At 40.3% G+C, this 25505-nt stretch overlaps 1 protein-coding gene across 5 annotated transcripts in view; it reads right to left on the bottom strand.

Moving 5' to 3' along the window:
- LOC141145220 (NXPE family member 2-like) overlaps window positions 1-25505 on the bottom strand; it is a 211081-nt gene that overhangs the window by 89982 nt on the left and 95594 nt on the right. For 3 of the 5 annotated variants that reach the window (XM_073631721.1, XM_073631720.1, XM_073631719.1), the window contains exon 2: window positions 22111-22211. In XM_073631721.1, coding sequence (XP_073487822.1) covers window positions 22111-22206 — 96 coding nt within the window. In that variant the 5' untranslated portion in view covers window positions 22207-22211. Of the gene's footprint in view, window positions 1-22110; window positions 22212-22304; window positions 22403-25505 lie in introns of those variants that run through there. The other 2 variants (XM_073631722.1, XM_073631718.1) reach the window with 2 other exon arrangements.

Raw genomic sequence — 25505 nt, 5'->3', positions numbered from 1 at the left:
TCCTTGAGGGATTACACTTGCCCACATTGCATGATGATCACACAGCGGAAATGGAGGCCCCCATTTCTGCGGGGGAGGTCGCGGAGGTTATTAAATCGTTAAAGGGGGGAATGGCGCCGGGACCAGATGGGTTCTCCACACCCTATTATAAGACTTTTTCTGAAATATTAACACCTTATCTCACTAGATTCTTTAATTCAATGATTAAGGGCTCCCCGGTAGGAAACCAACTTAACATGGCATTTATATCTGTTATTCCCAATCCAGGTAAAGACGCTAGTCAGATTGGTAACTATAGACCCATCTCCTTGATAAATAATGACTTAAAAATCTTAACCAAAGTTTTAGCAAACCGTTTAGCGTCGTTTATTGGACTATATGTTCATAAAGACCAAGTTGGGTTTATTCCCGGTCGTCAGGGACCAGACCAAGTGAGAAGAGCGGTGGACCTCATATCGATACTACAATCAGGCTGGGCGGGCGACAACAGACAAGAGGGCATGTTGCTATCACTGGACCTCAAGAAGGCCTTCGATTCAGTATCATGGCCATATCTATTCGCAGTATTACGCCGCTGGGGTTTTGGGCCAAATTTAATAGGGATCCTTGAAGCCCTTTATTCAAGACACGTGGCCAGAGTTAGACTCCAGGGGCTTTATTCTGACCCAATCAAGATAGCTAGGGGTACACGCCAGGGGTGCCCTTTGTCTCCCCTGATATTCGCCATAATGATAGAATCACTGGCAATCGCTATTTGTGCACATCCAGTTATCGGGGGGGTACAGTGTGCTCACACCACACATAAATGCGCTTTATTTGCAGACGATCTCTTGCTATTTGTAACCTCCGCGACCTCCTCTCTCCCAGCTATATGTACTCTGTTAGACAGATTTGCGGGGATCTCAGGCCTTCAGGTAAACATGTCTAAGTCCCAGGCTCTAAATGGATCTCTCTCTAGTTCTATAGCCTCCTTCCTACAAAACAAGTATAAATTTGACTGGAGTGATTCTTCCATTAAATATTTGGGGCTTAATATTACCTCAAAAGTCAAACCTCTACCAGGCGAACTACCCGTCAATGTTCCGTAAACTAGCAGCTGATCTCAGCACCTGGGGGTCTCATGAAATAGCTTGGACAGGCAGAATTAATTCAGTCAAAATTAACCTCCTACCCAGACTACTATACCTATTTCGTTCCCTTCCCATACCGATTAAACAGGATCATCTTAAAGCCTTTCAGAGTAAAATCACCAAATTCATATGGCACAAGAAAGGTCCTCACCTTTCGACCCGCGATCTTTTTAATCTTCCCTCACAGGGGGGTTTGGGACTTCCGAATCTCATATGGTATTACCAGGCAGCACAGTTAGCACAATTATCTACCATATACCTCAAAACGGAGAAACCAGACTGGATAGCTATAGAGCGACAAGCTGTACCTAAGTTTACTCTTGATTATTTGTTATGGTGTCCCCCCAAAGATAGACCCCCCATCCTTTCTCCAACCCTCTCACATTCACTTTCCTTGTGGGATGTGCTCAGAAAACTTCCCGCCCTGGTCTCTGAGCTCCAACCACTAGCTCATTTATTTCGAAACCCTCTTTTCCAGCCGGGCATGGACATTAGAGCGTTCAAGTGGTGGCTGGACAGGGGTGTGTGCCGCATCGGGAATTTCTTCTCCTGCATGAGTCCACTACCCCTTAAACACTTTGAGAAGGAACTAGAAATCCCTAGTTCAGAAAGGTTCAGATTTCACCAGATTTCTAGCTTCATTTATTCTATATGGAAAAACAAACCTAACCCTCCAAGATTTACGGAATATGAACGCTGGTGTGGTCAAGACATGGAGCTGAGGGGAGGGATTTCCGTAATCTATGCGTCACTAGCCACTAATCTAAACAAACTACCCTATATGATTGCATGGGAAAAGGACCTCCAAACCACCTGGGAATTGGAGGACTGGCACAAACACTATTCATACTCGCTCAAAGGCATCTACAATACCTCTCTTTTGGAAGCCAATATCAAACTCTTTACGAGATGGTACCTGGTGCCGACTAGATTGGCCGTCATGTTCCCCTCCACATCACCTTTATGCTTCAGAGGATGTCAAAGCATGGGTTCCATGATCCACATCTGGTGGGAATGCCCAAAACTTCATGGGTTTTGGAACAAAGTCTTTCACATTATCCGTACTGTTACGGGTTGTGCTATCCCTCAATCGCCAGCATTAGCTCTACTTAATGGACTGGTGCCGGGCATCCCCAAAACTACGCGTAAACTGATTTTGTTTATCTTGACAGGAGCTAAATTGACTATAGCCAAAGCATGGAAGTTACCTACAGTATCCATTGGGGCCATGAAAAAAGAAGATTTCATGGATAATGACGCAAGAAAAACTGGTCAGTTCTATCCTGGATACAACTCCCCAGTTTGAAGCAATCTGGGAGCCCTGGGCTCAATATATGGGAATATCCCTGATCCCGGGTGTCGCGGGCAGCTCGAGATGCTAATTGCTGGGACTGACATCAGGTAGGCAGGCACTTCTTCTTGTCCCCCTTCTTTCTCCCCCCCCCCGTTTTTTTCTCTCTTTTTCTTCTTCTTTCTCCTTGATTTCTGCTCCCTTCTCTAGGGAGATTACATAAGTTCACGAGATGGGCACTAGATTACTGTTGAGGTCCTTTGCCTTACTTGGAGACATGGTTACTCCTCTTATATGTGATCATAGGAAGCTGATATCACTTTTTCTAGTTGTCAGGTGACATAACTACAGCTTCACGAGACATGGCGAGAAGAGGCCTCGGCACCTCATTGGACACAGTAAGATCCCGTTTGGGGTGTCCGGTGAGGAGCAGAGCCTCAAAACCTCGCAGTAATGTGAGTTACTTCATGTACGGTCGAATGGCCAGACGATCATTAACCTGAATAATTCTAACCTTGTCTTAGTTACGCAGGTTACCAATGTGCCTTCAATGTTAAAATGTAGCAACATGTTACTTTTATGCTTCTGACATTGTTTGTTTTCTGATGTGAAACGACAATAAAAATTTTAATGACAAAAAAAAAAAAAAACACATTCAAAAAATTGCTGTGCAAATACCGTGCTAGATAAAAAGTTGCAATGACCGCCATTGTAGTCTCTAGGGTCTCTGCTAAAAAAAACATATATAATGTTTGGGGGATCTATCTAATTTTCTAGCAAAAAAAAAAAATGGCTATTTTTTTGGGAGCAGTGATTTTAATAATGCTTCAAGTGAAGCAATAAAAGTGTAATATTCCTTTAAATTTCATACCAGGGGGGTGTCTATAGTATGCCTGTAAAGGGGCGCATGTTTCCCATGTTTAGAACAGTCTGGAAGCAAAATTACATTTCAAAGGAAAAAAAGTCATTTAAAACTACTTGCGGCTATTAATGAATTGCCGGTCCGACAATACACATAAAAGTTCATTGATAAAAACGGCATGGGAATTCCCCACAGGGGAACCCCGAACCAAAATTTAAAAAAAAAATGATGTGGGGGTCCCCCTAAATTCCATACCAGGCCCTTCAGGTCTGGTATGGATTTTAAGGGGAACCCTGCGCCAAAATAAAAAAAATGGCATGGGGTCAACCCAAAAATCCATACCAGACCCTTATCCGAGCATGCAACTGGCAGGCCGCAGGAAAAGAGGGGGGACAAAAGAGCGCCCCCCTCCTGAACCATACCAGGCCACATGCCCTCAATATTGGGAGGGTGCTTTGGGGTAGCCCCCAAAAACACCTTGTCCCCAAGTTGATGGGGACAAAGGCCTCATCCCCACAACCCTTGCCCAGTGGTTGTGGGGGTCTGTGGGCGGGGGGCTTATCAGAATCTGGAAGCCCCCTTTAACAAGGGGACCCCCAGATCCCAGCCCTCACCCCTGTGTGAAATGGTAAGGGGGTACAAAAGTACCCCTACCATTTCACAAAAAAACTGTCAAAAATATTAAAAATGACAAGAGACAGTTTTTGACAATTCCTTTATTTAAATGCTTCTTCTTTCTTCTATCTTCCTTCAATTTTTTTTCCTCCATCTTCTTCTTCTTCTGGTTCTTCTGGTTCTTCCTCCGGTGTTCTCGTCTGGCATCTTCCTCTGTGGCGTCTTGTTCCCTTCTTCTCCTCGGGCCACTCTGCATCCATGAGGGAGGCTCCCGCTGTGTGACGCTTCTCGTCTTCTGACGGTTCTTAAATAACTTAGGGCGGGGCCACCCGGTGACCCCGCTTCCTATGACATCACGGGGAATGCCACAGGGAAGTCCCCGTGCGTCAGAGGGTGGTGGGGTTACCGGGTGGCCCCGCCCCTCCGTTATTTAAGAACCGTCAGAAGAGGAGAAGCGTCACACAGCGGGAGCCTCCCTCCATGCCATCATGGATGCGGAGCAGCCCGAGGAGAAGAAGAAGAAGAAGAAGAAGAAGAAGAAAGAAGAAAGAAGAAGAAGAAGAAGAAGAAGAAGAACTCTTGTCATTTTTGACACTTTTTTTGTGAAATGGTAGGCCCTTACCATTTCACACAGGGGGGAGGGCCAGGATCTGGGGGTCCCCTTGTTAAAGGGGGCTTCCAGATTCCTATAAGCCCCCCACCCGCAGACCCCCACAACCACCGGGCAAGGGTTGTGGGGATGAGGCCCTTGTCCTCATCAACATGGGGACAAGGTGTTTTGGGGGGCTACCCCAAAGGACCCTCTCAATGTTGAGGGCATGTGGCCTGGTACGGTTCAGGAGGGGGGGGCGCTCTCTTGTCCCCCCTCTTTTCCTGTGGCCTGCCAGGTTGCGTGCTCGGATAAGGGTCTGGTATGGATTTTTGGGGGGACCCCACGCCATTTTTTTTTTCAAATTTTGGTGCGGGGTTCCACTTAAAATCCATACCAGACCTGAAGGGCCTGGTATGGAATTTAGGGGGACCCCCCACGTCTTTTTTTTTAATTTTGTCATTTTGCTGTCTGACTGTTCTAAACACGGGAAACATGCACCCCTTTACAGGCATACTATAGACACCCCCCAGGTATGAAATTTAAAAGAATATTACACTTTTATTGTCTCACTCAAAGCATTATTAAAATCACTGCTCCCGAAAAAACAGCCCTTTTAAAAAAAAATTTTGTCATTGATCCATGTCCCCTGGGGCAGGACCCGGGTCTCCAAACACTTTTTATGGCAAAGAACTTGCATATAAGCCTTCAGTGAGAACTTTGGATTTTGAAGGTTCGAGCCCACTATTCCAGCATATGTGATCTGACAGGCATTATTGCCGTAATCTCGCTGCTTTTCATTTGCATTAGCGCTGACTTTCTGAGAGTTGAAGTCTTTCTGGCCTTTTTTGAGAGTTATTATTTGGTACTGCAGGAGAATTTTTTGGCACTATAGTAAATGTCCCCCAATATAATAATCAATTTTTGGTAAAATATAGAATTTGATGTTTTGTTGAGTAAATAGATATCAAACATATCATGATTTAAAATTATAAAATGGCGACAAACTACAGTACCTGAAATTATTCATAGACAACGTTTTAAAAGCCTTTACAGATTATCAGTTTTAGAGTTAAACTTGAGCTCTGGTGCTAGAATTATTGCTCTTACTCTGATGTTCGTGGCAATACCTCACATGTGTAGTGAAATCACTGTTTACATATGCGTGCCAGACCTACAGTATGTGCATGTTTGCATTTACACATGAGCACGGAGGGGGGGACAGGGGTGCTTTCATTTTTATTTTTTGCTATTTATGTTCATGTATTTCTTTTTACACTATAAATTTTCTTTTTTTCATTCAAATGTATTGCTATCGCAAGGGGCTACATATTAGACCCCTGATCCCTCTCCTGCCCTCTAAGGCATCTGATCAGTTTGTTTGATCAGAAGCTTCCCTAGCTGGATTGGCCAGGGAAAGACAGCTCTAAAACTAGAAGTGAGGAAATCCTTGTCACTTCTGGCTTCATCCATCTCTGTGGGCAGCTGACCTGGCCACTTACAGTGGTCCAGGAGTCCCCGGTGGAACAGAAGAGCCCGGAAGCAGCAGCGTGCGGCGACAGGAGAGGGGAGCCTTCTGAGCCATGTAAAATGGATTGTGAGGCTGTAAAGCCCCTTGGATAACTTTTACATGAAATCTGGTTGCCGGCTTTAGAAAACAATACCAGGATCATGGCTGCAGCCATAAACCTGGTATAACCTCTGGACGAGAAGTGGTTAAGGACCATTCAAGACTAATTCTAATATTGTATATTGTATACAAATGCTGTTTGAACCAGTCACCCAGCTGCAATTGATGCAAGGAAATAAAAAAGTACAGTTAAAAAGGAACCCATCAGAGCTGCCCCTTTCCCATTAAGTTTTATACTTGCCCTCAAGCCCTTGCTCCATCATATCAGAAATACCTTGGACATATAAGGAAACCAGTCAGAATACAGAGAACATAAATTAACTGCTTATTCAAATAATCTGCTTTTCTTTTAAACCAAACCTGAGACCTCTCTTCCTAACTTACTTGCTAAACTCAATTGCTACAGGAAGCTCTGTAACTTTAAAGTAAATATACAGAAATGCTACGCCATAAACATCAGAATTGCTGTTACTGAATTATGCAGAGCCTTAAAAGGTAACTCCTATTTATAAAAGTCCAGTGATGTCGACACCACAGATGATGTTTCCATCAGCTGTCGGGTGCTGCCGCCGCCATTACCGGTAAGGAATCCCGGTAGTGAAACATTACGGCTTCATACCGGGTCCCTACTGTGCATGCGCGAAGCAGCACTGTGCTCTCCTACTGGCCGGTGGTGGAAGGAGGAATGAGGAGGGGGGTAACCGAGCTGCTAATGTAATGCGCCGTGGCCTGGTCTCCCGGAAGTGGGGATAGGGTACCTGTCAAAGACAGGTATCCAATCCCCCCTCTCCCCTGAAAGAGGCCAAATGTGGCACCGGGGGGGGGAGACAAATGAGCGGCAGTTCCATTTTTGGGTGGAACTCCGCTTTAAGTGCATTATTGCCAAAATTGCCTGAATGCAGTTCACCTTTTCTGTCACAAGATCTAGCTAGTAGACACATTGTTCTCCTAATTCTCGAATATAGAAGGTTGAGTGCTGGGAGATGTAGCCTGGGCCATAACTACAGTTGCTGGATAAGAAACTACAAGCCTCAATGCACCTGAAAGAGGGTATAAATATAAAGTTGAGAAAGATCCGTGGCTGCATTGCTGAGTGGTCGGTGGGACATTATTGCTTCAGATTGCTGTACTGAGACCTGTAGAGTATCTGCATCTGCCTGCTGTTGCCAGATCCAGCTCTGAGGCCTGTTTATCTGCTACCAGTGGGGGGGGGGATGAGAACAAGAGCATAGAACCCTGCATACTGATCTGGTCCTCCTGCCGCCCAGGTCTGCTTTAGGACTGCCGACAGACTGCTACTGCACCGGTGGGACCACCATTCATCAGATCACATAAATAATGCTGCCTGGAATCATCATCACACTAAAGGGAGCCCCTCTGCCGGCAAAGCCTGCTTCAAAAGAGCTGAGGGAGCTGAACAGTACGTCATTGATTGACCCATTATTGCCCTATTTTCTGACATTGTGCAGATTCTTTGTGAAGGTTGATCACCTTTGCCTCTCCCAATATTACACTTGCCCACTAGTAAGCACCCCTAGACCTATTTGGCCAGAGATTATATCACATAACCTTAACTCAATACCTTACCCCTCTACTTCAGAGTCTTAAAGGGGTTGTAAAGTTATTATTTTTTTTTTTTTTTAAATAACAAACATGTTATACTTACCTTCACTGTGCAGCTCGTTCTGCACAGAGTGGCCCCGAACCTGGTCTTCTGGGGTCCCTCGGCGGCTGTTTCAGCTCCTCCCCGCAAGCATTTACCACCTTCATGCGAGCTCCCTCGCACGGTGGTGAGTGCTTGCGGGCGCGCTCCCGTGATACAGCCGGCGGCTATAGCCGCTCGCTGTATCACTCGGCCCCGCCCCCCGGCGTGCCGCGTCATCGGATGTGATTGACAGCAGCGCGAGCCAATGGCTGCGCTGCTTTCAATCCATCCACTGCAGCCAATCAGCGACCAGGCTGAGCTGCAATGAAGATGACGAGCACGAGCAGCGAAGATTCGAGGCGTCAGGTAAGTAAAACGGGGGGGCTGGGGGCGGCGGTACTGTCAAAAGTTTTTTCACCTTAATGCATAGAATGCATTAAGGTGAAAAAATTTTTACCTTTACAACCCCTTTAAGAAGCCCATTTTTTTTTTAGGACTATCTCACTGGGTGCTGGATTATCCAACACCAATTAGCACACCAACTTCTTCTTCTTCTACTCTGTCATTTGCTATGAAGACTCGAGTCTAATGTCAGGGTGACCCTTAAGCATCCCATAGATGATTCTGGCTCAACACTGACTGTGTTGATGGCGGAATGCCTCTTGCAGCGATATTGTATTCTGCTTGTGGTTGAGGGTGTGTGGGGAGCCAGCAGAACAAATAGATTACTGCTAGCGGCTATAGACGACGGCAGTAATCACATGTAAAAAAATTCAACATTCTGCCCATAGATGGATCAAATCTCGGCTGGTCCCTGCTGAACAAGCCAAATTTCAATTAATGTATGGCCTGCTTAAGGTATTGAGAAACTGCTAACATATACCTGCTAAAGTGGTGTACCCTGAGGTGTCAGTGGGGGTGAGGCCTTTATCAGCCTTTATTTAACAGCCGTACCCCCTGTCAGAATGCAATAAATCAGTGGAAGAGATCCCTGCATCAACATTGTTTGTGTTGATGACGGGATCTGTAAGGTTTTTTTCCTTCAACCTGATGGTATGGTAAAGGAATTCCCTGGTAAAGAAATAGGTCTCCCTAGAGCAGGACTTTTCTCCTATCCCACCGTCAGCTCCTTGTCTTTCCCAGAACATTCCCAAATCTGGTACCTATTACCTACCCCCTTAGTTCTGGCGACCATTTGAATGTTGTCCACAGGGGCTAACAAGCTCTGTGCACCTCATTGCCTCACAGTTATTGGTAAACCCAGCTTTGCTGAAAAAGATGAAGTAGATGTGGCGCTGTTCATGTGATTCATGCAATACTAACTGACTAAAGATATCTGTCTAAGGATATTAAATTAATTGGTGTATTAAAGGTGATTACAAATTAATTGGTGTATTGTAGTGACTTCATAAAGTGAAAAGTGAAAAATGTTACATAGTCTCTGTGGGGTGTAGTCTCATACGATTATGATCAAAGGTATACTGCCGATATGTAAATAAAAAAAAACACCTAAAAATATAATATGTGCAAATTCATGAATATTAGAAAACACCTAAATATAATATGTGCAAATTCATATGTACCATACAAATTGGTGAACATCAATCCCAGATAGGGATTTAAATAAAATTAATTAGATGAAAAAAATAAAAATAAAATAAAAATAAAACTAGGGATAGCTGTCCCTTAAAGTTCAATAATTAGTGCTCAATAAAGTGCTTAGTGCTGGTGAAAAAATATATAATATATAGTAGCGTTGGTTTAATTTCCTCTTCATAAGGTGATTACAACATGCGTGACTTATCCGTGCTCCTATTGTGGCCGCACTTACTAGAATTTTCTTCCCCGCTTGGGGTATGTGGCATTCACAGTATTTGCCACTGTGTAGCACCCTGAATCCTGGCCAGTCCGGGATGTTTTGTTGATATTCCGCTCATATACCGTAAAAGAGAGAGGGATACCAATAGTGTAATACTGTTTAAACTTTTATTCCAGTTAAAATTATGTGGAAATGTACTCACATTTTAGCAAACACAATAAGGCATGTATTGCTGACACTAACGCCGACGACCGGAAGTGATGCAAGAACGTATGTTGACTCCGCCCTATGCGTTTTTTCACTCTGATGTCATCTGGAGTGTTTATTCGTGCTTGCCTCGCCTCCATATATAGTGCACCGTGACCTGCATAATTACGGCAGCCATTTTTGATGAGATTTTGCAGACCGAAGTACAAAGTGGTTTTACTATATACAACTACAGCAGCCATTTTGGGTATGATTAATTAGACAGAAGACTATAGTGTTCTAAATGTTTCGCTGCGCCATGTTTGGTGAGATTTTGAAGACCGAAAATACCCTATGTATTACCTGAGTATTCACAACGCATAAAACTAAAATTGGGGAAAGGAAGAATAAAGCCCTTCTTTAATATTTCACTCAGACAAAGGGCTTAGCTATGGGGGCCAAGTATGCCCCCAGTGTACCCAACTTATTCTTAAACCATTGGGAAGAAGAACAAATCTATAGTGTACAGTGAAAAAAACCTCAAGTTTTATCGGAGGTATATAGATGATATTGTGATCATCTGGACAGGGACAGAGGATGAATTACAATCTTTCTTTGATTAAATTAACCCAAACATCTATGGTATCACCTTCTCGGGCTCTTTAAGAAACAAACCATTAACTACTTGGATTTACAGCTTTATAAGAACAATGGACATTTTAATACAAGAACTTTTTTCAAATCAACTGAGAGAAACGGGTATATCCCAGTCAACAGCTGCCATCACCAACAGTGGATTGGGAATATACCAAAGGGCAATCTAATGAGGTTGTATAGAAATTGCAGTAACATTGAAGATTACGACATCCAAGCAGATATTATTATAACAAGGTTTGTGGAAAAGGGATACAAGAGATAGGAACTAGAGATACTAAAAGAGAAAGTGAAGAAAATGAATAGAAATCTGATGAAAGAAGGTAAACCCAATGATAAAAAGAAGAAAAAGAATGACAAGAAAGTTGACATGGCATTTCTTACGGGCTTCAACATACAACATAAATCCCTGGAAATGGTTATTAAGAAACACTGGCCGATTTTACAATCTGATAAAATCCTGAAAACCATTATACCATCAAGACCTATTTTCATCTATAGAAGGCGCCAATCCTTAGAAACAGATTGGTACACAATGCCTTAGATCCACCAAAGCAAATCAAAATATTTAAACATCTCAAAGGTTTTATTAAATGTGGAAAATACCTTCCATGTAGGGTCAGTAAAAAAACTAATAAGAAAAAGACGGATTTTACTTCCTTGGCAAATGGAACGAACTACAATATAAAGGAACTCATAACATGCAATAACACCCATGTCACATACATGATAGAGTGCCCCTGCCACAAGCAATATGTGGGCAGGACGAGAGAATTACATGTAAGAATCCGAGAACACATAACCATAACGGGTTCAATAAACATAGTGTCTCAAGACATTTCAGGGACTATCACAAAAAAGATCCTACATGTATGATTTTCTATGGCATTGATAAGATCAAAGGACATTGGAGAGGGGATAATAAGAAAATTAAAGTTTCCCAGAATTAAACCAAATGGATTTTCCAATTAGATACTCTCCAACCCACAGGACTAAATATAGATGTACATTTGAACTGTTTTTTAACAAGTTTTTAACTAAAGTCTTTATCACGTATGTATTTTCCTAGTCACTTCCATTGAGACATATATTAACTTTCAAATTTATATATTCCACCAACAGAGGATATACACCACGGTTCTCTCTTCTCTCTCCCTTTCTATATATATATTTTCTCATATTTAGGCACTTTCAAGTGATCATATTTTAATTTATTTCTTTATAAGTATTACTTTTTTTTGAAGATATACCACTCCACACTAATCTGCATGATCTATTATAACATAGGGCATTTACAAGTTTAGGGCTCTATGCATATATTGAGTGGGTTGAGTAGGGTTCAATTTTAACTTTTAATTTAATTTATTTTTATTTATATACATTTTTTTTTTTTATTTTCATTCTCATTTTTCTATGTCCATTCATATATTTTATTTTTATTTTCGTTTTATAGTTATAATGTTGTATATAACATTTTTTATATGGAATGATTTTTTTAGGTCTGATACAGCTTAATATTCAAATAAGGGTCGGAATCAAAATGTGTGGCATTTTTAAATTTCAAATTTTTTATTTTAATTGATTATTGAGATATAGATAGATAGATAGATAGATAGATAGATAGATATGTGTATATATATATATATATATATATATATATATATATATATATATATATATATATATATATATATATATATATATATATATATATATATATAGATAGAGATATATATATATATATATATATATATATATATAGATAGAGATATATATATATATATATAGATAGAGATATATATAGATATTCCTATTGTATCTTATTATGTATATGGTGCAGCATGACCATGCAATATTTATAAGATATTTTTATATTAGCGTTATACTACGAAAGGTGAACTGACCGTTTCACATATTACCAAGATATGACCGTATGATATACAATTAAGTTATATCCCAAGAGGGACTTTATTCTTCCTATCCCTGATTTTACTTTTATGCGTTGTGAATACTCAGGCAATACATAGGGTATTTTCAGTCTTCAAAATCTCACCAAACATGGTGCGGCTAGACATTTAGAACACTGTGGTCTTCGGTCTGATTAATCATACCCAAAATGGCCGCTGTAGTTGTATATAGTAAAACCACTTTGTACTTCGGTCTGCAAAATCTAACCAAAAATGGACGCCGTAATTATGCAGGTCACGGTGCACTATATATGGAAGTGAGGCAAGCACGGATTTATGCTACAGATGACAGAGTGACGAAACATGTATCAGCACACGTTCTTGCATCACTTCCAGTCATCGGCGTTAGTGTCAGCAATACATGCCTTATTGTGTTTGCTAAAATGTGAGTACATTTCCACATAATTTTAACTGGAATAAAAGTTTAACCGCTTCAATAGAGGGCATTTTCACCCCCTTCCTTCCCAGACCAATTTTTAGTTTTCAGCGCTGTCACACTTTAAATGACAATTGCGCGGTCGTGCAATGTTGTACCCAAATAAAATTGACGTCCTTTTTTCCCCACAAATAGAGCTTTCTTTTGGTGGTATTTGATCACCTCCTGTGGTTTTTATTTTTTGCGCTATAAACAAAAGAAGAACGACAATTTTGAAAAAAACACAATATTTTTTACTTTTTGCTATAATAAATATCCCAATTTTTTTTAAAAAAACTAATTTTTTCCTCAGTTTCGGCTGATACGTATTCTTCTACATATATTTGGTAAAAAAAATCGCAATAAGCGTATATTGATTGGTTTGCGCAAAAGTTATAGCATCTACAAAATACGGGATAGATTTATGGCATTTTTTTTTAAAATTATTTATTTATTTATTTTACCAGTAATAGCGGTGATCTGTGATTTTTCTTCATGACTGCGACATTATGGCGGACACATCGGACACTTTTGACACATTTTTGGGACCATTCACATTTATACAGCGATCAATGCTATAAAATTGCATTGCTTACTGTATAAATGTGACAGGCAGGGAAGGGGTTAACCACTAGGGGGACACAAGGGGTTAATTATGTTTCCTAAGGGAGAGATTCTAACTGTAGGGGGAGGGGACGCACAAGGGGAGGAGTCCGATCAGTGTTCCTCTGTACTGGAAACACAGATCGGTCACCTCTCAACTGACAGGACGTGGATCTGTGTGTTTACACACACAGATCCACGGTCCTGCTCGGTTAACGGGCAATCACGGGGCGCGCGTCCCCTAGATGGCTGGGAATCCCAGGACGTCATATGACGGCCACCCAGGATGGGAGATCTCATCTGTGGCCGTCATTTGACTATGGCCCGGTAATGAAGTGGTTATACATTATTACACTATTGGGATCCCTCTCTCTTTTATGGTATATGAGCAGAATGTCAACAAAACATCCCGGACTGGCCAGGATTCAGGGTGCTACACAGTGGCAAATACTGTGAATGCCTTATACCCCAAGCAGGAAGAAAATTCTGGTGAGTGCAGCCACAATAGGAGCACGGATAAATCACGCATGTTGTAATCACCTTATGAAGAGGAAATTAAACCAACGCTACTATATATTATATATTTTTTCACCAGCACTAAGCACTTTATTGAGCACTAATTATTGAACTTTAAGGGGCAGCTATCCCTATTTTTATTTTTTTATTTTATTTTATTTTTATTTTTGTTTTCATCTAATTCATTTTATTTATATCCCTATCTGGGATTGATGTTCACCAATTTGTATGGTACATATGAATTTGCACACATTATATTTAGGTGTTTTCTAATATTCATGAATTTGCACATATTATATTTTTAGGTGCTTTTTTTAATTTACATATCGGCAGTATACCTTTGATCATAATCATATGAGACTACAACCCACAGAGACTATGTAACATTTTCACTTCATGAAGTCACTACAATACACCAATTAATTTGTAATCACCTTGAATACACCAATTAATTTAATATCCTTAGACAGATATCTTTAGTCAGTTAGTATTGCGTGAATCACATGAACAGCGCCACACCAACTTCATCTTTTTCAGTTAATTTACTCCACCTAGTGGAAGTAATTAGTAGAGGCAGCAGTTCTCCTGATTCCCTCCTTGCTTCCACATTTTATTTTACTTATTTTCTACTATATATATTTTTTCTCTCTCTGATGGTACTTTGTCCTTTGCTCGGAATCACATATTTAGTTTAAACCCAGCTTTGCCCCTAGTCTTCAAGGCTCATCATTCTCATCTCTGCTGCACTCTGAATGCTTCAGGCTTCTCCACTTCCTTTCCAGTAATGAGCCCAAATCGCTCAATGACCTAAGACATGGGTGCTCACCTGTGGCCCTGCAGCTGTTGTAGTACTACTATTCCCATCATGCCTCTGTTTTCGGGAGGTATGCTTGTAACTGTCAGCTTTGCAATGCCTCATGGGACTTGCAGTTTTGCAACAGCTGGAATGCCACAGGTTGAGCACCTATGACCTAACATAACTGACATCACCTCCTCTATCTCAGTTGAGCGCCATGCAACTCTGATGTTTGTTGATCACCATTGTGAGAGATAGAGGCCACACTACTCTCTTTGATAGATTTGTCCTGATCCAGGCAGTCTGACATACACCTTCCCAATGCTACTCCTTCCTCATAAAATCCTCTTAAGGTTTTTTATCCCTTGTATATTTTCCAGTGGGAAACTGATTTAGGGGAAACAGTAAAAGATGATCAGAGAGACTATGTCATGGATTTCACCCACAAGGCATCGATCACCAATACATTTCAAGATGCAGGCTGCAAGCTGCTAACTAGGTAGTACTTTGTCCCAAATAAACTACAAAAACACTTTCCTAGTCCCACCTCCACATGCTGGTGGTGCCATCAGGATAAAAAGTACACAGTTACACATACCACCCAACTTTTTAGATGGGAAAGAGGGACACCAATTAGCAAAAGTATGTAGGCCTAGGGTACACCTCCTGCCACACCCCATTAAAGGAGAATTATACAAAAAAAGAAGATTAGTTAAACCCACAAGTGCTTTTTTTTTTTTTTTTTTACTACTACTATTCCTTTATACTGGCTTTTGAAATTTACAAATGCAGTAATTTAGAAATTGCGTGAAAGTTTTAGCACCGGCAAACACTTTTGAAAGACAAATAGTGCATGTTATATACAACTATACAGAAGGACAGAGGGACTTTGTTCCAAATCAGGGACAGTCCCTCGTAATCAGGGACAGTTGGGAACTATGCCTTACATATCTTTTAGGTCTACCGTGTTCTCTGCCCCTTCTGGAAAAAAATCCATGACATAATTCTTAAACTCACAGATATACTACAGACTTAGGCCAGGCCATCTATAAGTAGTTATTACATCTTCAGGACATTTCCATAGATACAGGCAATTGGTAGTAATCCACCTTCTCAATGAAGGTAATTCCACTGCTCTATGGTTGACAAAAGTAAATGAAATAAAATAAATGTAAAGAGAGCAGAATAATTCAGGAAAACATGGATTTACTGGTAAGATTTTAATTGTAATTTCTAAATACCTGACATTACTGTTTGACCAGGCCCCTAAACTCCTTAAATCATGTCAACTTTCTGCCTGAATTCTTATTTTTTCCCTATTTTTTCTTTTTTTTGTTGGGCAGTGCAGTGGATCTCTCCTTCCCAACTCCCAATCATGTCCACCCCTAGCCTCTAAATTTTCCCTCTCCTTCTTCCTTTCCCTTCCAACCTCCCACTTGCCTTTTTTTTTTACCCTTTTCACCCTCCCCACTTATTCTCCCTCTTTCCATGTTTTTCTACACCCCTCCACATACTCGTCACTTCTTCTTCTGAGTTTCTGCATAGACATTGAGCCACAACTTCACCAGTTTCTAATCTTGTGCTGCCTTTGATCCAGTATATATCTTCCTGTGTGACCCTGATGATCTACTGTGTGTGTGATCCAAATGCCTGCACTATGGCCAGCAGGCAGGCCTCCAACAAGGGGGTACCACATGGGGGGGCTGGACAGCCATGGGATTGGTAAAGAGGGATGGGAGGACAATTACAGAATGATGCACTGTGTCTGTGTCTCTACCTTCAGCAGCTGAAAAATGGTTTCTCCCCCCTTCCCTCCTGCCAGCTTTTAACTGCTGGAGGGAGAGAGATAAACACAGTGCATCGTTCTGATCTCCCTCCATGTGCTGCCCACGTCTGATTTCCCCCTGTGGGCCCCCCCTTGTCCCCCTGCAGCACTGCCAGCATCTCTCTCCCACCGGCTGCTGTGGGTACACAGGAGGATGGAAAGTGGGGGAAGGGGCTAGTAAATATGTAATTTACCAGCCCCTTCCTTTTCTGAATTGGACACTGTTTACTCTGCTTCAGTTTATGAATTAACAGGAACCTCTGTGTCCTGTTCATTCATCTTCAGTGCAACCGAGGCTACACAGAATGGAATTAAAGAATCTGTTTCCTCAATCCCTGTGATGGGAGTCACTTTGGGCAGGGGGCTTGTGTAATCCAGCTTACCTTAGAGAGCTCTGGAAACCCATTTTCCAGCTCCCCCGGCCCTCTTATGTGTAAGTTACCCTGTGTCTATTAGGGGCACAGGGTGACTGAAAGTCCCAGTCGGAGTCTGGTTAGGACAGACCCCAGTACAACCACACCGGACTCAGCATTTTGTTTTACCCCTGTTATCTGGATTCTATATGTGTGGTTTGTGTTAAAAGGTGAAGGGGCTCTTTTAATTGGGACAGTAATATTTATGAACAATCTCTCTCAAGAAATATATGAAGATAAATAATTCCACCTTTCAGACTTCTAGAATATTGTATGAGTGTCTCATAGACAATTGCTAGATAGTTTGAGGTGGAGTTTGTTATGTGTTTATTGTTAATTGGCTGTATCCCATTGTCCTATTGTCTGCCTTGGGAGCAAACTAGTATGGGAGGTATATGTTTATGTGGATTAGCTTACGGGTTAATAAAATCACTGTCAGCTATTAGTTGCTAGATGGGAGTGGGGGATTGCTCCAACAGCCCTGCCTGCTGATAAGACTGTCTACTGATAAAAAGTACTGATGAATGTACCTGTGTCTCTTGTTACTGAATGTAGTTTACCCCACCCTGTGTCGTTATGCAAAGAAGGGGGGATTGTCCCCAGAGTGTATATCTCTTTGTACCTATGTTTCAATAAACAGTTTTATGTTTCTTACCATCCTACATTGAGTTACGTCTAGTGACTGGGTGGGCTAAGGGATCTTGGATCGTGCTGGTACCAGGCAAGGGAAGCTTATACGGCGGACATACTCCTCTTGAGTACGGGGTCCATCACAACAGCTTGTAAATAAAATAAAATTGTAAAGAATAATATAAACAAATTCACACGGGTTCTTTGGCCCATATAGTGTGAATGAGTGTTATTGGAACTGCCTGTTCTAGGAGGATGCAGTGGATGTATGAATACAGCCATACATCCTAATTTGATAAGTGTGCAGGTGTGGGTAAGTGGCCCGGAATGCACATGTCTGTGTTTGGGGCCATATACCTGCATCCACATGCCTGTTAAATTAGAACCTTTGGTTGTGTCTGTACAGCTTCTATGTCCCCATAGCATAATATAGACTGCCCGCACATAGAAATAGCCACATAAAAAAAAAAAAAAAAAAAAAAAAACACTGATTCACACTGTACAGTCCACAGAACCTGTGAACAAGCTCCAATACCTTGTTTACGCACAGAACCTTATTTAGCAGGAATTTTTTAAGTTATGTTTTGTTTGTGTCCACTAATAAATCGTTTTTAATGGCAGCTCTGCCAGCAGGCTTTGAAGGACAAATGCAGGGGGTTTTAATTAGGACACCCCTCCTTACTATCAAAGTGGGGGGCACAGAACAGCCATAGCCACATTTCAAAATCAAACATTTATTGTATTGCAGCTTACCAATTCTTTTTTTTTTTTTTTTTTTCTTTCTACTAGTTTCATACGGTGATCCAGCCAGAAAGTCTGTTTTTTGTTCTTGTTTTTGTTTTTTTTTTTAATTCTTTATTTTGCATGGGTTTCACAATACAATTCATTGCACTCATATAGTGCCAGCTTAATACGTCTTAAGTAAATCTATTCATCTGCACATCATATGTTACCTTTAATTGACACTTTAATTCCTTGTGAATTCCCTTTTTCTACTATTAACCCATTGCTCAAAAAAAAAAAAATATTTCCCCTTTTACCCCCTCCCTAACCCGGAGTAAATAAAAAAAAAAAAAAAAGAACTCCTCTTGACCTCTCCCTCTCTCTCCTCTCCTCCATCTCTCCCCACTTCAGTCCATTCCCTCCCTATAGTCTCCCTATAGTCCAAATATGGGGCCCATGTTGTCCGGTACATCTCATCTTGGTCTTTCTTTCATTATCAAAGTAAGATTTTCCATTTGTTGTATTTCTGCAATTCTGGCCAACCATTGTGCCCTAGTTGGAGAGCTGTCTTTTTTCCACAGAGCAGGGATACATGGCCTAGCTGCTGTTAAAAGGTGTCTCAGCAGCGAAATTTAATTTTTTTCTGTTGATAGTGGGAAATCTAGCAATAAAAAAGTTGCCGGATTATTTCCCAAGGAGAAGCTTGTTATTGTTTTAGTAGTTTCTGCAACCATTTCCCAGCACTCTCTTATTCTCGTACATTCCCAGAAGATATGTAGAGATTATGTCCCTTCTTCTTCATGACATCTCCAACATGCCTCTGACACCTGGGGGTAAATCCGATGTAGCACATTCGGCGTCCTATACCATCTGGTAAGGATTTTATATCCCCCCTCCTGATATCTGCTTGCTACTGATGCCTTTTGATTAAATACTAAAATTCTATTCTTCTGTTCTTGGGAGAATGATGTCCCTAAGTCTCTCTCCAACACTTGTAAGAAAGTTAGTTCCTGAGGCTATTCTATTCCCGTCAATACAGTATAGAAATAGGACAACGGATGTCTCATTGTTTCTCCCTTCAAACACATATCCTCAAACCCGGTCAATGCTCTCACTTCTGTATAGATATTAGATTTTGATTTAATAAACGCTTATAGCTGCATCATTCTAAAAGAATCGAATTCAGGTGCTATTTCTCTTTCAATTTCTCTTTTTAATAATAAACGATTGTCCCTTGAAAAATGTATGATCCTACTGAAACCTCTACGTCGTATTGCTCTGAACTTGGGGTCTGTCATTCCTGGCTGAAATGTTGGTGTCCCCAGAATCGGGAGCATTGGACTAGAATTTGTTGAGATGGGCATTTTTTTGAAAATCTTTTTGATCATCCGCAGAGTTACGCCTATTGTTGGGTGTTTCCTCAGTTCAGCTGGCAACTCAGTTTCTGGTATCCATACTAACCCTTCCAATGAGATGTCTGTTGCTGCCTGTTCTGCCTGTATCCAGGTGTATCCACACCATTCCATTACTCTGGTTAAATGCAACACTTGCGTCTTCTGGTGTGACTCCATTGAAGTCTATTACACGCAAAATGCAATCTGCTGTGGAAAAAAAAGTCCCTTTCCAAAAACACACGGGCTGAAAATTGCATAGATGTGAACGTGTACCATACGAAATCATGTTAATTTAACTGTAGTGCATTTCTGCAGCAAAACAGAAAACGCACAAAAAAAGCGCATAGGTGTGAACGTAGGGTTAAAGCTGTTGTAGGGAAAGCATAAGGAAAGCTGACAAACTGCAAAGGTGAGAGATTAGGATCAGGTAGGAAACTGTACTATATTCCCGATTGCTAGATTTTTCATTTATTTTGTGGTTAACGTCAGCGGTCACCTTTTTTGCTGCAATTCTTCCCTTAAAGGAGAAGTACAGCCAAAGCTTGTTTGGCTGTACTTCTCCTGTGGATCACAGGAGTGCAGTTCGTTTCGCACTCCGGTGACCCATTTTCAGCAGAGAGCGGGCTGAAGTCTGCTCTCTGTTGACGTCACAGGAGTTGGTCCAGGCTCCGCGTCATCACAACCACAGAGTTGGGATCCGCCCAGATCCCTGGACCGCCACCTGACTCAGCGTCTCAGTGAGCCCGAGAGCTTGAGCTAACTGCTCTGCCCCTCCACAGCCCAGCACTCCAGTGAGCAAGGAGGGGGCAGAGCAGAGAGCTGTGAGAACCGAGTGATCGGTGGTATACGATCGCTCGGTTCTCAGTGTAGCGGCATCGGGGGGGTACAGCACTGGACCGATGCTGCATCCACCGGACCCTCCTTTCACCCCTATAGCGCAGCAGATGTCAGACATGACATGCCCGCTGACACCGGCCGCTATACGATTCGATCATGTCAAATCCATTTGTCTGGAGGATCGGATAAGATCGGGTGAAAATGGACAGGCGGTCGGTTTTCACCCGATTTCACCATAGGGGAGAGCAGAACTCTGACTGTCTCCGCTCTGCATAGTGAGCAAAGACGGACCTGTCATCCGCTTGCTCAGCTGAGCGATCTCCCGCTGAGCAAAGAGGAGTCCGCCAAGCAAAAACCACCCATACAAGAATTGTGTGCATCTAAATGCAAGAATTGTGTGCATCTAAATTACCTCACATTATGTTACTCACATTTACAGCACCAAATCCCCATGGATAAAATAAGGTATACAGCAGTCATGTCCTTCATGCCCTATTAAAACTGTCCTGTAGCTGGCCAGTTTTACACTGTTGTATCCTCTTCAGTGTCTTAATTCTTTTGGTAAAGCCCTAGCTCTGTGCCCTCTTTTTCTTGAATATCGTGGTCCTCACATTTGTGTCTGCTAAAAACTACCTGGAAAAAAAAACGTTTTCTCAAACTAAAATGAATTAGGTTGAGGTGTAACTGCTGTGTGTATGCCAAGCTAATTGCAGTAGAAAAAAAAGCCAAATATGTGATACAGTGTATGCTGTTAATGAGGCAGCCTGTAAAAATCATACTGTCCTGAAACATGTACTTCAAAGTACAGCTTTAAAGTATCTCCCAAGCATGATTGTTAGCGAATTTGTGTATTTTCAATGTTGCCCTCAAAGCTGCAAGAAAAGACCTACTCCCCTCTGTATGGTGTTTTTTGTATGTTTGTATGTTTTTGAATTGGTACATGTCCCCCATGACAGTGCCAAGATTTTCATGCCTATTTAACAGTATTTTGCCTATTAGCAAAACCACAATTTAACAAAATGACCCACCCCCCCCCTTCATAGACTTCAATGGGATCAGGTTCAGTTCAGTTCAGGTTAATTCAATTTCAAGATTTGCCTCAGCAAATTGAACCAGGGCAGATTTGCTCATTATTCGCTCATTATTAGCACTCATGTAAAGTCTCAATTTCTAGACATCATAGAAACAAAAAGCAGACTTTCTGTTCTTGTCATAATCACTGATTCAAAAACAAAGAAAACCTACAGAAAACTCCAAATAGAGCAGGTAAACATTTTGTGCAGGTGGTATAATGTTTGCCTTGTTAATACAAGTCAGTATGAAAGCTGCAGCATTGTGTTCTTCACTATTGTAGACTACAGTGAAATATGGTCATATGTAAAAGTGCAGTTAAATTCTAAATGAACCTAAAACATCCTGAATATAGTACATTTATAAGCAACTTTATGCTGAGCATTTAATATGAAAAAAAAAGGGGAATACCAAGCTTATAACTAGACAAAGATCATTACCGGTAATTAACCTTTTGAAAAGTTATTAGACAAAAGTACTACTAAATTATTAATGTTACCTTCAGTTTTCGGTTTCGGAAGTAAATCGTGCTTGATAGGAAACAAAACATACAACTCACGATTAGAAGACTTTTCATTGTTGGTAGGAAATTCATTCTACCTACAAGAGACAAAACAGAGATGAATATGTTTGTTCAGAAATTCGGTATATGTATTTTTACATCAAAACAGTAAAGACACAGAGAGCACTTACTATATTGCCGGTGCCAGAATTTCATTGCGGTCAGTGTGAAGTGATAGTTGCAGAGCAAGCTTATTTAGTTCTATTTACAGTAGGCTGAACTGTGAACAATGGTGTTTTTACTCTTCCTTAGCTTTTACATAGGTAATTGAGGGAGTGTACTAAACAAATCTAATTAAAGCCCACGACTTAGCAAAAAATAGACAAGGTAGTACAACAGTAAAAATTAGTGGATTAGTAGTGAAATAGCATTACCTGCCATTTTGCTGTTAGGGTAAGCAGTAAAATCAACACACCAATTTTAAAACATCATTTTTTTGCATTTTGTATTGTTTTTAGTGCATGCATTCTCTCATAGTCAATAATGTGTACTACTTTTTCTATAAACTGGTTGATGTGTCATCAGTTTCTGGCTTTTTGGTATGGACTGGCTGCATTCGGGAGAGTACAAATTGGAGATGAGAGAAGATATGGGGTAGAGAGAGAGAGAACATTCACAAGATATAGAAAATGCTGAGCAGGACATAGCAGTTGTTAACAGGTGGGGTAAGCAAGACAAATAGGAAGATGATTAAAACCACAGGTGTTAATAAATCAAATGTGGGATTAAAAATAGAACAAAGTGGAAAATTAATTTGGAAGGTGTAAGGCACTGGCTCCAAAGTTGCGGATGGTGCATATGTGACACTTAGGTTTCTCACCCAAACATGGTGAGGGTTTCGGGATTTGTATCTGTTAAGAAGAAGACAAATATTTTGTTTTCTTAGGCTTTAATCACTTGACCCCTGGAAGATTTACCCTTTTTCATGACCAGTCCATTTTTTACGATATGACACTGCATTAACGTGAAAAAAGTGTGGCGCTAGTGAAATAGGAAAATACTGTATATGTTCGTTATTGAGCGGAGCCAACCTGAATGTCCGTCTGGAAGGCAATTGTGCGCAATAAAGTGTTTAGTGAAAAACAGGACTATTCCTGTATGTGCTATTAGCTGGCACTCATAAAAATAAGTATCTGTGAGATAGTGATATCAGTGAGAGTATAAAAATAACAAAAAAAGAGTAATAAGTAATGTATACCCTAAAATAACTGTCTACAGCTCCACATATTGGGAAAGAACGGTTTCATAAATAGGGAGATCTATGAACCGATACTAGTGTTGAATTGCTTGAAACAGAAAACCCAATGGTGCAACAAACATGAATAAGTGATAATAAAATATAAACAAATAAAATTAAGATAATTTTACCACAATTTGTCTGATTGTTGTGTTGGCTGCTCTCCTCACGTTTTGGGTTGGCGCATTATTATTTTAGATTTTTTTATGGCACTGCGTTACTTTAACTGACAATTGCGCAGTCATGTAACGCTGTACACAAATAAAATGTCCTTTTTTTCCCACAAAGAGAGCTTTCTTTTGGTGGTACAGTATTTGATCACCTCTGCGTTTATTTTTTGTGCTATAAGCAAAAAAAGACCGACAATTTTGAAAAAAAAAAATATATATATTTTTTTAATTTCTGCTATAAAACATATCCAATAAAAAAAAAATTAATTTAGGCCTATATGTATTCTACTACATATTTTTGGTAAGAAAAATCCCAATAAGCGTATATTGATTGGTTTGCGCAAAAGTTATACAAACTACAAACTATGCTATATGTACTGGAATTTTTATTAATTTACTAGTAATGGTGGCGATCAGCAACATATAGCGGGACTGTAATATTGCAGCAGACAATCGAACACTGACACTTTTAACACTTTTTAGGAACCAGTGACACTAATACAGTAATCAGTGATAAAATGATGCACTGTCACTGTACTAATGACACTGGCTGGGAAAGGGTTAAACATCTAGGGTGATCAAAGGGTTAAATGTGTGCCTAGCCAGTGTTTTGGCTTGCTATGTGTGCTGCTTTCACTAAGGGAAGTAATGGATTTTATTCCCTGGTTTGCAGTGAAAGAAAATACATTACTTCCCTGCTGACAGGACAGAGCTCTGCCTTATTTACATATGCAGAACCCTGTCTTGTGTGTCTTCCTGACAATCGGTGGGTGCTGGCGGTCATCCATTGGCCGGCACCTGCTGATCAGCATATGCTGTGTATAATCACAGCAGAGCTGGGTCACCAGTGGTGCCCGTGCCCCCTACCCAGAAGTGCCGGATCACGTACCTAGTATCTGGTGCAGGAGAGTAGCCTTGCCAACGTATATGTAAGTTATATGGCTGGCAAATGGTTAAACATTTGTGTAGCATCCGATAATACCTCATTACCAGGCCATTTTTAGTTTTCAGTGTTGTAATAATTTGAATGACAATTACTCGCTCATGCCACACTGTACCCAAATAAATTTTATATTATTTTTTGAGACAGATATAGCTATTTAATAATCACTGGGTTTTTTATTTTTACTATAAAAAGGAAAAAAGATTAAACATTTTGAAATAAACTGAACAGGAGAAAACCCCCTAAAATGACCCCTTTGTGGAAATTAGACATGTGCAGTTCATTTAGTTCCGAGTTGAAATTCGGACGAACTTCCAAATAGTACCGAATTGAAATGAATCCGAAAAAAAGAAAAGAAAATTCAGACGAAATTCGAATACAAATCGCTTTTGAATCATTTTTTAATACTTTTTGAATTCGAATAGTTTTCGAATTTCCAAAGAGAATAAAATAGAATAGAAAATAAAGGAATAGAATAGAAAAAATAATAGAATAGAAAAGAATATAACAGAAAATAAAAGAAAAGAATATAATAGAGTAAAACAGAACAAAATAGAATAGAAAATAAAAGAACAGAATAGACTATAATATAATAGAAACAAATAGAATAGAATAACATAGATAGAATATAACCATCTTCTGAAATTCGAATTTCAAATAGAATAAATTTGAATACATTAGAAAAGAACAGAATGGGGAAAAAAAGAATAGAATAGGTTATAATAGAACAGAAAAGAATAAAAAGCAATAGAATAGAAAGAATATAACCATTTCCCAAAATTCAAATAGAATCAATTCAAATTTGAATAGAATAGAATAGAAAATAACAGAATAGTATAGAAAAAAACAACAGAATAGAATAGAAAGAATATAACCATCTTCCGAAATTCGAATTTCGAATAGAATAAATTTGAATAGAAAAGAATATAATAGAATAGAAAATAAAATAATATAATACAAAATAATAGAATAAACAAGTAGA

Source organism: Aquarana catesbeiana, linkage group LG05 (assembly GCF_042186555.1).
Source record: "Aquarana catesbeiana isolate 2022-GZ linkage group LG05, ASM4218655v1, whole genome shotgun sequence".
Classification (NCBI taxonomy): Eukaryota; Metazoa; Chordata; class Amphibia; order Anura; family Ranidae; genus Aquarana; species Aquarana catesbeiana.
This window is presented reverse-complemented; position numbering and strand designations above follow the sequence as displayed.